Consider the following 15,423-nt stretch of genomic DNA (forward strand, 5'->3'; position numbering starts at 1 on the left):
AGGAGCTCAGGGAAGCGCTTCCCAAATTAAACCTTCCCATTCCTTGGAATTTGGAGGGTTGTTTTTATTTAGGGCAGGAAAATCTGGGAGGTTCCATGGTGGGAGAGAGAGGGTGTGGGCAATGGGATGGTCGGGATGCTCCCACTGTTCTTGGTTTGCATGGATCACGCTCCAGATCTGCTCCATGCTTCCTGCCAGGAGACAAAAAAATGGATGAAAAAAATCCCAGAGTTTTTGGGCTGAAAGGATTTGATTGGAATGATTTTATCTCGGGGGGAGGGAGGGAATGGGAATGGGAATGGGAATGGGAATGGGAATGGGAATGGGAATGGGAATGGGAATGGGAATGGGAATGGGAATGGGGTGCACTTCCAGCCTGGAAAATGAATTGGGAATGGAAATGGAGAGCATTTCCAGCTTGGAAAATGGAAATGGGAATGGAAATGGAAATTAAAATGGAAATGGAGAGAACTTCAGGCCTAGAGAATGGGAATGGGAATGGGAATGGGAATGGGAATGGAGAGCACTTCCAACTTGGAAAATGGAAATGGGAACGGAAATGGAAATGGAAATGGAAATTAAAATGGAAATGGAGAGAACTTCAGGCCTAGAGAATGGGAATGAGAATGGAGAGCACTTTCAGCTTGGAAAATGGGAATGGGAATGGGAACAGAGAGCACTTCCAGCCTGGGGAATGGGAATGGGAATGAGAAAGGAGAGCACTTCCAGCCTGGAGAATGGAAATGAGAATGGGAATGGGAATGGAGAGCGCTTCCAGCTTGGAGAATGAGACTGAGAATGGGAGTGGGAACAGAGAGCACTTCCAGCCTGGGGAATGGGAATGGGAATGGGAAGGGAGGGCTTTTCCAGCTGTTTAACATCCTGGGCCCTCCTCTCTGCCCCGCTGAGCAGGAAAACCTCCCGCATTCCCGGCCTCTCTTCCCGCCCTCCCGGGAGCACTGAATTAAAGGAATATTGGATGATCCCACGCTTGGTTATGTTTTATTAACGCGGAGCCTCGGCCTCCCGGCACGTCCAGAGGATCTGAGGCTCTGCCGGGCATTTGTTCCTTTTCCAAGGTCTGGCTGCCGCTGTTATTCCCAATCCCAGTCCTTGGTTTGGCTGGGGGGTCAGGCTGGGGTCTTCAGGAAGAGGAGGGAAATTTGGGATGAAAAATGGGAATGTGTGGTTTGTCTGAGGATTCTCTGTGTCCTGGTGGGCTTTGGGATAGGAGCTTTGCAGCAGGAAGAGGGATGGATTTGGGAAAGGAAAGTCATGGACACCACACGGAGCCACGGAAAAATCTCCTCCTGATTTTCCAGCTCTGCTCCATCTCAGGGGTGGGAGAACCCCCAGAATGTCGGATTTGAGGGAAAAGATCCCCAAAAATGCCAGCATTCCACAAGCAGAGCTAAAGGAGGAATCAGGGCTGGGATTTTGCTCTGTCAGTCTTTGGAATCAGCGGGAAAAGCCAAACATAGAAAATGGGACAGCTCTGGAAGTGCTGGGAGAGGGAAAGGTGTTAATTAGCAGTGATTTCTCAGCGGAGTGAGGATGGATCGGGATGAAGGGAAGAGCCCCAAGGAGATGGATCGGGATGAAGGGAACTGCCCCAGTGAGATGGATTTGGATTAAAGGAACAGCCCCAAGGAGGTGGATTGGTATGAAGAGAACAGCACCAAGGAGATGGATTGGGATTAAAGGAACAGCCCCATGGAGATGGATCGGGATTAAGGGAAGAGCCCCGCACATCCTCTCTGTGGGAGGGAGGAAGTGTCAGGAATCAGTGCCTGGAATCAGGGCTGGAAGAGGGAGATATCCATTAATCCCATTAGGGATGCAGAATTACCGGGAGTGCAGAGGGATTATCAATCATGGAGTGTGAATCTGGAGGAGAGGGAGTGGTGATCACAATCCTGCTTTGTCCAGGGAATGGGGCTGGAGAGGATGGGAAAGATGGAGCTGGATGGGGTTGGGCCAGGGAGATCCTGGGGGATGGGATCATGGCATTCCCAAGGTATGGGATCATGACATTCCCAAGGGATGAGGGAGTGTTTGGGATGCAGCTGCCCCTTGTCCCTGGAAAAAACATCTCCAGGCCAGGGTCAAATTCTGGAGTTGGGAATCCTGGTGGGAATTTTGGCTGTTTCCATGGAGGGTCTGGAGGAGTCTGTCCCAAAAATCCTTCCCTTCCCTTCCCTTCCCTTCCCTTCCCTTCCCTTCCCTTCCCTTCCCTTCCCTTCCCTTCCCTTCCCTTCCCTTCCCTTCCCTTCCCTTCCCTTCCCTTCCCTTCCCAAACCTTCCCTTCCCTTCCCTTCCCTTCCCTTCCCAAACCTTCCCTTCCCTTCCCTTCCCTTCCCAAACCTTCCCAAACCTTCCCAAACCTTCCCAAACCTTCCCTTCCCAAACCTTCCCAAACCTTCCCAAACCTTCCCAAACCTTCCCAAACCTTCCCAAACCTTCCCTTCCCCCTCCAGAACATTCCTTCAGGAATACCAAGGCTTTTCCAGCTGAGCTGGGACTCTTTGGGGCTAATCCAGGTGCCCCAGGCAGCCCTCGGGTCATTTTTTTGGGAAAAAGCTGCACATCACACCCAGAATTCCAAAAACAAAGTGGATTTTGGAGCTCCTGGGATTCCTGCATGGACTGGGTTTAATTTTGCTCTTCCTCTGCCTGAGGTTGTGCCTCCGGAGAAAGAGTTCAGAAGGAAAAAATCCCAAAATATCATTAACAATGATCCCTTCCCAGCTCCTCCGGGCAGGAATCGATGGAAGGAGCGGAGATCGCCCGGAGCCGACAGCTGGGAGGGAGGAGGGATCGATGGCTCCTCGTTTGTCACCAATCAAAAATCTGGGATAATTGGATTTCCTGCAAGTGGAGAAATAAATCAGGGAATTCATTATCCAGGTCAGGGTCACCCCTGCTCCGGGGCCACCGGGGTTTGGGAAAACCTGCTTGGAACTGGTGGGAAACTCAGCGGGGTCATCCAAACTGAAACCTGCTGACTTTCCTGAATGGAATTAATGATTTTCCCTCTTTTTCCCATCCCAAGCCTATGGGTCTCCCGATAAAGCTGAGAAAAGAGGAGTTTTAGAGAGGACTGGGGAGTTTGGGGTGGGAAAATTCTTTCCTGGGGTTATTTTTGGGAGCAGGAGCACCTCTGATAACCCCCTGCTCTTCCTCCAGGATGGGATTTTTTGGGATCTCCAATTATCCCCTTGCTGTTATTCCAGGATTTTTGGGGGGATGACCAAAAACCCCTTGTTGTTACTCCAGGATTTTTTTTGCTCTTTAATAACCCCTTGCTGTTGCTCTGGGATGGGATTTTCTGGGATCTCTAAAAACCCCTTATATCTGGAATAAAACAGTCCATAATTTTTCGGGGATCTCTAATAAACCCCTGCTGTTATTCCAGCATGGGATTTTTTGGGAACTCTGATAACACCTTGCAGTTACTCCAGGATGAGAATTTCCTGGATCTTGCATGAGCTGGAAAAGACTTTGCTTTCCCCTTCCCAAGTGGGGAAACTGAGGCATGGAAAGACCTGGAACACTGGAATGCTTTGGGTTGGGATGGACAGGGACATTTTCCACAGGTCATTGCTCCAACCTGGATTTGAGCACTTCCAGGAACAGGGAGCAGCTCCCAGCTCCTTCCTGCTCTGTTAATTATTCCTGCTGGGATTAACTCCAGCAGGGATTAACACCCCGAGCCGTGGCTTCCCAGAATTGGCTGCTGGTGCCATAATCCCCATCCCAACAGAGCTGGAACAGCAGGAAAATCCTCAGCTGCTGTCAGCAAATCCCTCCCAAACCACTGACTGAGCTCTGCCAGGGGTTTGGGAATTTTTCCCCAATTTTCCAATCCCTCAGCTCCAGTTTGAGACTCGAAAAAGGAGCACCAGGCGCAGAAATTCTCTTTTTTTATTCTGGAATTGCATTACTGGGATGGATTTTGTGCGGCAACACCATCTGGGGATAAAATCCTTTATCCCAGGTGAGGTTTTCCATAATCCTGGTGCCCAGGGGTGGCATTCAGAGGGTGCAGCTTCCTGGGAAACTCCAGGAGCATCCAGCTGGCAGGAATCTCTTCCTCGTCAGGATGCAGAGCTGAGCTGCTGGAAAAGGAGAGCCGGGAATTTGATCATGTGGGGAAAAATCCCATTTCCAATCTTTTTCAATGCGGGATTAGGATACAGCCTCTCCTTCTCCTGCCACACTTAATTCAGGATTAATTCCACATCTGCACACGGAGATCAGATCCTGCTGTGTTTTCCGTGGAGCTGCTTGATTAAAAACCAGGGAAAAGCAGAACAGGGGGAATTTTTAGCTTCAGGACACCTGGACGTTCCGACTTGGAGCATTAATCCAGGTTAATCCAGGTGTTGAGGAGGCACCATGCTCTGATGGAAGGATTTCAGGGAATGTTGAGCCATTCCGGAGGCAGTCCATTGGATTTGGTGGTCGGTGGTCGCTCCCGCTTGGCAAAGTTGGGATTGTAGGAAAAATCCCCATCTGGTGAGCTTGGGATTTTCTGGGGATAGATGAAAATCCATGGAAATGGAAAATCCATGGGGCAGCTGGGGGGAGATGGAAAAAATGGGGGAAAAGAAGGAAAAATTGGGATTTTTTTAAACAGTTCCCAAGTGTCATTGGGATCTGCTGGGAAAAGGAGGAAGGAACTCCCTCCTGGGATTTATCAGCAGGAGGAAATTCCTGCCCTGCAGCCCAGACTGGGGCCGGAAGCACTTCCAGGTGGAAAACAGGAAAATCCAGCTGATGTGGAGGAAATCCTGCAGGAACAGGGTTTGTTTATAGGGAAAAGGGAAAATCTGGGATGAGAGGTGGCACCTCCCACTTGCTGGGCCTCGTTTGCCCAAAATCCATTGGCTTCACCCCATGGAATGGCAATAAAATCGAGGAGCGACCAATTTGGGGAATTCTGCCTTAAATAACTTGGGGGGAGTTGTTTGGCAGCTAGGAATCAGGCCTGATTTGCATATTTGCATAGATGCAAATGAGGGCCATGATCTCCATTTATCAAACGAGGCGTCTCAGACCCAGCCTGGCCCTGCGGAATTTTTGGCTCCATTTTGGCTCCAACAGCTGTTCCAACATCTGGGAAGAGGCCATGAGGTGCTGGCAAAGCCATTGCTCCAAATTAGGGATGGCGCCAGGTTTTTGAGGGAATTTGGCTCTGCTGGATTCACCTTCCCACCTTTCCTGGGATGAGGCATTGTTTTGGATTCTGAATGCACCCAAAATGATCCAAACAAAATGAAAAATCTGGAAAAATCCTTAGATAATGAGGAAAAGGGGTTAATGGAACAGGAGAAATGACAGCAGAATGATGACAAACATCCGACTCTTCCCAAAATCCTGATCCACCAACCCAGGAGCTCTTCCCAAAATCCAGACCCATTGACCCATCCCAAACTCTTCCAAAAACCCCAACCCAAAGATCCACCAGGAGCTCTTCCCATGATCCCAACCCAACAACCCATCCCGAGCTCTTCCTGAAATTCCAACCCCTCAACCTCTTCCAAGCTCTTCCCGAAATCCCAAACCTCAATGACCCAAGCCAAGCCACCACTTTGAGCAGCTGTGGGAGCTCCAGTGGGATGTCCAGCGTTTTATTTTATGGGAATATCAGTGGGATGAAGATGTGGAGATAAAATATTCCCCCCTCCAGCACCGCCGGGAGGCCGAGGGACTTTACAGAAACGTTGGAAGTGCAAAGGAGGGGAAAAGTTATAAATAAAACTTCTCAGCGCTTTGGTAAATGCTCCTAAACATCCTTCCCATGCGGAGATAAATATTCCACGTGTGATTTACGGCCCTGCATTCCCAGGCTGTGCGGGCAGGGGGATAAAATCCCATAAATCACCGGGAATATCAATGCAGCCACCACATTCCCGCTGATAAGTGGCGTGGGCCGGGAAAATCCATCTTTTCTGCACCAGCTGCGCCTTGACGGAGTTGATTTAAGGAGTTTTGGGATTGGGAGGGGTTTCCCAAGCCTTGGGAGGGTCTTGGATCCTTTGTGTGTTTTCATGGAGAGGGATTCTCCTCCAGGGGGGTTCAGTTTTGGGGGTGTTGGGATTTTGTCCCAAACAAGATAATTCCCATCTATTCCAGGGAAATAATTCCCAAATCTGACAGATCCTGGCTTTCCGATGGATGTTGCTTCCCTCCAGTCCTGTTTTTCTTGTGTTCACCCCCAAATCCTCACTTTTCCAGCATCCCTTGTTTTGTTCCATCTATCCCAGGGACATACTTCCCAAATCCAACTGATCCTGATTTTCTGGTGGCTGTCACTTCCGTCTAACTGTGATTTTCTTGTGTTCATCCTGAAATCCTCACTTTTCCAGCATCCCTGGTTTTGTAGCCTGGATTTATCTCCTGGGATGGACGGGACACAGCCCTTAGATCCACCATGGAATTTCATCTCTGAGCATCCAGGGAATCCCTGGATTTTTGGGATGAAGGACCCCCTTAACATCCAAAAAATTATTCCAAAGCCATTCCGGGGGTTTGTAGCAGGGCCTGGTCTCCCTCCAGCCAAAGCCGTCACGGTTTTCCCTCCAAACATCCATCTTTTTCCTGGAACGCCGCATTCCCTGTGGATTTGTGCCGGAGATGTCGAACAAGCACGAAATCGACGCCGCGAGCCGAAGCCAAGCCGGGAACGGGCTCCCTCATCCTGTGCTCCAATGAGCCGGAACAGCTCCGAGGAGCTTGGGAAAAGCCGGATGAAGACGTTCGAGGATTTATTCCAGCCCGTGCCCCAGCCACGGGGCTGATTCCGACGGCTCAATCCCACCCGGATTTGTTTGTCGGGAGGCGCGCGGCGAAGGTGGAAAACGCTGGAGTTTACCTGGGATTTACTGGGCATGGAGAGAGCTGGACTTGAGTCGTTGTGGGAAGGAAACTGGACAGGGAAAAGTGGAAATGTGGGAAGGAGCAGATGGAAAGAGGACGGAGATTGGAACTGGAGAGATGGGACATGGCACCACCGGGAGGCTCCCAAATCCCAAATTTCCTGTGGATTTTCCACTCCCAAAGTGCCCAAACTCTCCTCCTCCATCTGAAATCCTTTATTGTGCTGAGGTTGTGCTGATGGGGAAGAAAATCCCATGGAGCTGGAATGTTTGGAATGTTTTTAGCCCAGCAGGGTCCATTTCGATCTCATTCCTCATTTTTCTGCTGCCTCTGGAGCTGCTGGAATCTTGGAGCTGATGAGAGCCAATCCCACCCCTCCAGAACATAAAAGTGACTCTGGAGGTCATCATGTGGAGAAAACCAGCCCAAAATGGATTTTTCCTCAAGATCTATCAGCATCAATCCTTGGGAACCCTCAGGTGGTGTTGGAGATGCTTCCCATGGACACAAGGACATTGGGAATCACGGCACGGAGCAAATCGGGAATTCGTCCTTTTTCTTTGGACTGGGATATTTTGGGATATCTTTTCTTTGGGATATTTTGCTTAGGAGGAATCTGGGATTTAAGGAAAAACGGGAAGCTGGACAGTGGTTAAAAATTCCATCTCGATGGGATTTAGGTGTTGAAATCCTTGGAAGCTGGGATTTGGGGGTTTGTTTTATCCGTATTTTATAAAAATAGGGAATCATGGAATGGGTTGGATTGGAGGGACCTTAAATCCCATCCCAGTCCCTGCCATGGACAGGGACACCTTCCCCCATTCCAGGTTGCTCCAAGCCCAACCAGGCCTTGGACACTTCCAGGGATGGAGCAGCCTCAGCTTCTCCAGGCTAAATTGATCCATAAAATTCCATCATTCCATAATTTCCACAAGTTTTGCCCACGGAAAGGACTGGAAACAGCCCCCAGAGCCCACCTTGAAGTGGTTCCCTCACTTCATCTTCATTTGAAAGGGGTTGGGAGGCCGAAGGGGCCGCGCTCAATCCATGGATTGATCCAAAGGATTGATCCAAACCATTGATTCCCATCACAAAGAGGCTCGGGGCACATCCATAGGATCCATCAGGTGCTGCATCCCAATAATTGGAGAAAAATGGACCCTAAGCATGGGCTGGACATCCCCCTGCTCATTCCATACATTTTCTCCTGATCCCTAAAAATTTAGGAGCTGGTTTGGTCCAGCAGCCCCGCCTAAGGAATAATTCCAGATCCAGCTGCGGAATCGTTCCCTCCCACTTATGGAAATGAGGGAGGGAAGCGGCGCCTAATGAGATGTTTGTGAGGGAAGAGGAATTTTAATTACTGGCTCTTAATTGTCTGCTCGGCCCGTTAATATCCCATTTTCCCGGGATTAATGCCATTCGCTCCCTGCCAGCCGGGCTCCTCCTCTCCTGGGGGTGACGCCAGCTTTCCCGGGTTTATTTTAGGGAATATTCCCATTTTCCAAAAGCCAGGATGACTTTTGGGAGGGCGGTGGAGGGGTTGGGGAGGTTTAACCCCGCTGGCACCGAGCTGGTGGATTTTTGGGAAGCAAAGCTGAATATCCAAGGAAAACTCAGCACAAGGATTCCCCAATCCATTTTCCCCACTTCCCAAAGGCCCATTTTCCTTGGAAGCACGACGTTGACTCCGGCTGTCATGTCCCATTCCCTGGCTGGTGTTAAACCCGTGCCAGACGCTTATTCCTGTTTAAACAAGAAATAAAATCCTGCCGCAGCTTTCCAGGAGGAAAAGCTCCGGATTCAGCAAAATTCCACCTCCCTGGATGGGGCCAGCTGGGAATTCTTTGCCCTTGGAGCCCTCCCGGGTTAACAACGAGAGGCAGCATCATATTCTGACTGTAAATTGTCCTGGAATGTCATAAATAAAGCATGGCCGGAGCTGGGAAGGGAGCAGGAAGGAATTTGCTGCGTTCCCAGGAACAACTGGAGCTGCTGAATTTTTCATGGACAAGATGTTGCAAAGCGCCGCCAGTCAGGGCACGTTTGGTTCTTGAGGATCCGGGACTTCCATCCCTGGATCCACCATGGCCATGGACATTCTGCAGTCAGGAATTTGCAGGAGTACTCCCAGATTTTTCCAGGGGCGTTTGCATCCCTTTGGATCCCACTGAAAGGGGCGAAATGTCTCCTGCTCCCCTTAAATCCTGGGAATTTTGGGATATTGGCCGGTTAAGGGAGTGCTGGTGTCTGTTTTCCTGTTCTCTCCTGGTTTTCCCATCCCATCCCAGCCCTTGGAAAAGGGAGGTGGAGGAACAGGAGGGAATTATGGATAAGCCCCGTTAATCACTGGCTAATTAAAATGATGAAGTGTTTGTGTTGTCACCAGCTCCTCGAGCATGCTGGGGACATTCCAGAGGGGGATGGAGCTGCTGGATCCCAATAATCCCCTCCTCTGGCTCCATCCTGAGCTCCCACTCCTCTCAGATCCGCTGCTGCTTCCTTCCCCTAAAAGGATGGGGACGGGTTGGACTTTGGGGACACGGAAAGGGGGAAAATCCATCCTCAGCTGGGGCTGCCCCATCCCAGGATTTGTTCAGTCTTGGACAGGGCTTGGAGCAGCCTGGGATAGTGGGAGGAGTCCCTGCCCAGGTCCCTTCCAATCCAGTTCCAGAATTCCACTGGTTTGAGATTTTTTGGGAAGCATTGGGAGATGAGAAATCCAGGAATGGGAGCACCGGGTGATCTCCACAAATAAATCTTGGATTTCCATGTGGGATGGAAGGAATCAGGCACCCGGGGAGGATGTGGAAGGGGCTTCCTGTGGTGCTCCATTTCTCCATGGCCTTTCCTTGGGACATTCCCATCCCATCCCATCCCATCCCATCCCATCCCATCCCATCCCATCCCATCCCATCCCATCCCATCCCATCCCACCCTTCCCAGGAATCTCGGAGGGATTCCAGCTGCCCTGGCCATTCCCATGGAGTGTCCAGCTGCGTTTGCGGGCAGAAATCCCCACAGAATTCTGGAAAGGGCTGGAAATGGGGTTTTAATCCAGCATCCCACACTTCCAGGGCTGGAGCAATTCCTGCCTCATCCCTGGGAGCTCTTTTGTAATTGGAAGCACCGAGCTTGTTCCAATGCTCTCCTTTATGAACGCGTCACTCCCGATTTCAAAGGACATTTCCTTTATCCCTCCCTTCCCCCTCTCCTCCCCCTCCTTCCCTTTTCCCTTTTTTTAAAATCCCCCTTAAACTGGACGGTGCCAGAATTCCCAGCGATCGCCAGCAAAAATATCCTCTCCTCCCCAGGGCTGCCATCTAATCAGAGGGATGAATTTCCAGAGGGCTGAATCTGATCCGGGGGAGGCCGGGCCCGGCATTCTCTGGAAAAATCTCGGATTGAAAAGAGCAAAGGGGAAGCGGAGCGAGGCTGAGAAGGGGACGCTGATAAAGGGACGCTGATAACGAGAGGGATGACAAAAATTTCATAAATTTGGGATGGGCTCTTCTTTTCCGAAGAGTTCTTCCCACCCGGCCGTTCCCGTCACGGCCGCTTTGTTCTCCTCAGTAAATCCCCCAAAAAAAAAGGGAGCTGAGAGAGGCTTTGGAGCAGCGCTGGCACCTGGCAGTTGTTCCCTGTTGGGAGGCGAAGGGAAGGCGAGGATGAGGGATGGGATTCGCACGTCAGCCGCAGCCAAGCAGCGGGGTCTGGACGGCTCCATCTGGATCCCTGCTTTATTTCCCTTTGTTTTCCCGCTTTTCCCCCTCCTCTCCACGCATCCTTGGCCGGCTCCTGTGGGGACTCGGCATCTGTTTCCCTCTCCCTCTTGTCTCCTTCTTTTCCACAACTTCTGGGCTGGTTTTGCACTGGATTTGGGCAGAATTGCTCTTGAAGTGTTTGAATTTTCCCTTTCCTGCCTTTTCCAGGCCTAGTCAGGGCTCTGGAATCAGCTGTCCATGGGATCCTGATCCCACAACACCACAGCAATAAATCCTGGAGCTCCAGAGCTTCCATGCAGGAGAAGTTTGGGAGCATCCTGTGGTTCCACCCTGGTGTTTTTAGGGACCAAATGTCTGGATTTAAGGCCCAGCCAAGCCAGAATTCCCAGGAATATGGGTGGAAGCTGCTCACAATGCCAGCTCTGAATGGTTTTCCAGCACATGGAGGAAACAGTGAGAGGAAAAATTCCAATTTTGGGGGTTTTTTTTTGGCCACCCAGAAGATGCAGGTCAGGGATAGGTTTGGAGGGGATTTCCTTGGAAAAATGCTTGGATGGGTAGATTTGTTGCATGGGAGTGGCGGGGCCATCCCAAGCTTGGTTCTTTTTGATTTTAAAAATCCACCAAAAATCAGGGAAAGGTCTAAACACCACCAAAAGCCTTGGCTGGACTGGGATGGGGATGGATCCCTTTCCCATGGAAATGCACATTTCTGGAAGGGAATAATGTGGGAAAAGGGATGGAAATCATTCAGAAATGCTGAGCTGGGAACCCCTGGATCCCACAGACAGGGGGACAATCCAATCTCTGCTCTGGACTGCGATGGGGATGGTTTTGCATGGACGTGCACAGGTCTGGAAGGGAATAATGTGGGAAAAGGGATGGAAAACATCCAGAAATGCTGAGCTGGGAACTCCTGGATCCCATGGACAGGGGGAAAATCCAATCTCTGCCCTGGACTGCACTGGGGATGGTTTTGCATGGATGTGCATGGGTATGGAAGGGAATAACATGGGAAAAGGGATAGAAACCATCCAGAAATGCTGAGCTGGGAACTCCTGGATCTTTGCTCCAGCTTTGCCAGCTCCTCCCCGGCTCCCTTTAATCTGCGGCTGATCCGGGGAAAGGCGGGAGCTGCGATCCCACCCGGGGGCTCCATGGGAAGCCAGAGCTCTTCCGCACGCACGGAGGCTCCATCCCCAATTCCTTGGGGCGGATCCTGCCGCGCTGCCAAGGATTTGCTCATCCCCCTCCTTCCCCGCCGCTTTCCCGTGCCTGTTGCTCATCCCGGCGTTCGGAAATGTCAAAAGCCGAGCGAGGGGAATCGGGGCAGCCGGAGAGACCTCGGCCGCCCTTCCTCCCTCCCTCCCTCCTCCTCCTCCTCCCGTTCCTGCCTTTTCCATCCGCACAGCCCCGAATCCAAGGGGCCCTCGTGCAGCCTTGGCAGTCACAGGGATTTAATCCCCGCTTTAGGAACAAAAATAAACTCTGGACAGGCAGGGAGAGGCTGGAAAGGAGCCGGCCCTGGGCGGACTGGGAATGTTGACCAGGATTTGGGTCGCTCCCAGCCGGGAAAACCAGGATTCTGGGATGCAACCCCAAAATTCCCTCATTCCAAGCATCATTTGGGGCTGAAAAGAGATTTAACCCTCAGCCCTTCCCCCAAACAATCCCAAAAATCCATTTTTTCCCCAGCATATTTCCTTGTGCAGAGCTGTTCCCGCAGCCCCCGAAAGCAGCACAAAACGGGATTTTCCGGCTTTTTCCCGGTGTTCAATATTCCAGGCCACGCTGCCCTGCTGCCGCAGCCGGCACGTGTTCCCGGAGCGTGTTCTCCCGCAGGTCGTGCCTGGGATTTATGGCACAAACACCTCCAAGTTGTTTTACAAGGAATGCTGAGCCTCAGGATCACTGCCTGGGAGGCACAAAAATTCCCGGGAACTCACCCTCTGCCCTCCCAGGGCATCTTCCACAAAGGAATCTCTGATTTCCAGCCCCGTTTCCAAACCTGCTCCTGTTTCCCGGCCTTTCTCTTGGCTCTTTTCCCACCTGGTGCAAGGAGAGATTTAAAAAAAAGGAATTTGGAGTGGGTGAGGGGGTTTTTTGGGATGTCCCAGTGTCAAACAGGGAAGGATGCCTGGGATTTGCCAGGCTGTTAATCCATCAATTCCCAACAGTCTCAGGAAAGGCAGGAAAACATACCAGGAATGCAATTCCCGTCCCTGCTGCCCCCCGGCTGCTTCCTGCTCCCAATTTCCCAACAAATTGAGGGGAAAGAGGGACAAAAGGAATGGATGGAGCTGCCCATCAGCTCTGTATTTCCCTCTGGAGTGAGGATGGATCTGGAATCTGGAAGTGGGGAGATGAGGAAGGAGCTGGAAAACCCCTGGGTGGGGGTCGTGCATCCTTGGGGGAAGCTGTTGGGGAATTCCCACCGGGAATGAGGAATTTGGGAAGTTTTGTGCAAGCTCAGGGGAGAGACAATTGAGCCCAAGGCAAAGCCATAGGAAAGATGGGAATTTGCAGTGGGAATGGCAGCTGGGATTTTCCCAAATTCAGGAATAATTTCCTACAATTTTGGCTTTTTTTGGGATCATTGGGGTGGCCCTGTGAGTGATCAGGGCTTTCCCTGGCATCCAACAGTGCCATTAACCCATAAAATCCCTGGAAACCACCAATTCCAAACTTCCCTGGAGCTCAGCTCTCTTTTCTTTCCCTGCCTTTTTTCCCCCCCACTTTTCCAGGATATCTGACCGTCAGCATCGAGCCCCTGCCCCCGGTGGTGGTGGGAGATGCCGTGACCCTGAAATGCAACTTCAAAACCGACGGGAAAATGCGGGAGATCGTCTGGTACCGGGTGAGCTCCGACGCCTCGGGAATGGGAATGCGGAGCCGGCCGGGAACAGAAGGTCAGGGCTGGATGAGGCAGGAAAAGCAGACGGAGCTCGGGCTGATGGGAATATCAATTCCTGGGAGGAGGAGGAGGAGGAGGAGGAGGGAGGCAGCTGGGCTGGACGTGGGAAATGAGGCTGGGAGGCATGCAGGATGGTTTTGGGATCATCGGGATTTGGAATTGTCAGGATTTGGGTTTATTGGGATTTGGAATCTTTGGGATTTGGAATCGTCAGGATTTGGGTTCATTGGGATTTGGAATCTTCGGGATTTGGAATCATCAGGATTTGGGTTCATTGGGATTTGGGTTCATTTGGATTTGGAATCATCAGGATTTGGGTTCATTGGGATTTGGGTTCATTTGGATTTGGAATCATCGGGACTTGGCATCATCGGGATTTGGGATCAGCGGGATTTGGAATCATCAGGATTTGGGTTCATTGGGATTTGGAATCTTCGGGATTAGGAATCATCAGGATTTGGGTTCATTGGGATTTGGAATCTTCGGGATTTGGAATTGTCAGGATTTGGGTTCATTGGGATTTGGAATCTTTGGGATTTGGAATTGTCAGGATTTGGGTTCATTGGGATTTGGAATCTTTGGGATTTGGAATCGTCAGGATTTGGGTTCATTGGGATTTGGAATCTTCGGGATTTGGAATCATCAGGATTTGGGTTCATTGGGATTTGGAATCTTCGGGATTTGGAATCGTCAGGATTTGGGTTCATTGGGATTTGGAATCTTTGGGATTTGGAATCATCAGGATTTGGGTTCATTGGGATTTGGAATCTTCGGGATTTGGAATCGTCAGGATTTGGGTTCATTGGGATTTGGAATCTTTGGGATTTGGAATCGTCAGGATTTGGGTTCATTGGGATTTGGGTTCATTGGGATTTGGAATCATCGGGACTTGGCATCATCGGGATTTGGGATCAGCGGGATTTGGAATCATTGGGATTTGGGGTCACCATTGGATTTGGGCTCCACATGGAGCCCCCATATTTTTTTTTTTTTTTTGGAGTGGCTGCCAGGTGGGTTTAGGGATAGTTCAGGATTGAGTTGGGATTTGGAGTTGGAGTTGAGGTTGGGACTGCTCTGCCAAGAGCTTGGCAGGTGGAAAATGATGGGGAAAAGGGAGGAATGGAGAAAATTTGGGATATCGGGAGTTTGGGGTTCTTCATGTAGAGGTTTATAAAAAACTCCAAACTTTCCCTGTTCCAAATATGTTTGGGAATTTAGGATGTTGAATTTCTCCCTAAAATAAGGAGGGAAGTTCCTGGTTTTATTTGGGAAAGGGGAATTTTGAGCCTGGTTTTATTTGGGAAAGGGGGGGATTTGGAGTCTCATTTTATTTGGGAATGTGGAATTTAGAGCCTGGTTTTATTTGGGAAATGAAGCATTTGGAGCCTGGCTTTATTTGGGAAAGGGAGGGATTTGGACACTGGCTTTTTTTGTTAATGGGGAAGTTGGAGCCTGGTTTTACTTGGGAAAGGTAATTTGAGGGCCAGTTTTATTTGGGAAATGAAGGATTTGGAGCCTGGCTTTATTTGGGAAAGGAAATTTGAGGGCCAGTTTTATTTGGGAAATGAAGGAATTTGGAGCCTGGTTTTATTTGGGAAAGGGGAATTTTGAGACTGATTTATTTGGGAAATGAAGGATTTGGATGTTGTATTAATTTGGGAAAGGGAGGATTTGGAGGTTGGTTTTGTTTGGGAAAGGAAGGATTTGGATGCTGGTTTTATTTTGGAAAGGTGAATATGGGGGCCAGTTTTATTTGGAAAGAGGAATTTTGAGAGTGATTTTATTCGGGAAAGAAAGGATTTGGATGTTGGTTTTCTTTGGGAAAAGGGGGATTTGGAGCCTGGTTTTCTTTGGGAAAGGAAGGATTTGGAGGCTGGAGCTGCCCCTGGATCATCCTTCCCA

At 50.3% G+C, this 15,423-nt stretch overlaps 1 protein-coding gene across 2 annotated transcripts in view; it reads left to right on the forward strand.

Moving 5' to 3' along the window:
* IGSF21 (immunoglobin superfamily member 21) overlaps positions 1–15,423 on the forward strand; it is a 46,740-nt gene that overhangs the window by 8,872 nt on the left and 22,445 nt on the right. Inside the window, exon 2 of one of the 2 annotated variants that reach the window (XM_063176911.1) lies at positions 13,352–13,464. In XM_063176911.1, the coding sequence (XP_063032981.1) occupies positions 13,352–13,464 (113 nt within the window). Of the gene's footprint in view, positions 1–13,351; positions 13,517–15,423 lie in introns of those variants that run through there. The other variant, XM_063176912.1, reaches the window with a different exon arrangement.

Source organism: Melospiza melodia, chromosome 26 (genome assembly GCF_035770615.1).
Source record: "Melospiza melodia melodia isolate bMelMel2 chromosome 26, bMelMel2.pri, whole genome shotgun sequence".
NCBI classification, from domain to species: Eukaryota; Metazoa; Chordata; class Aves; order Passeriformes; family Passerellidae; genus Melospiza; species Melospiza melodia.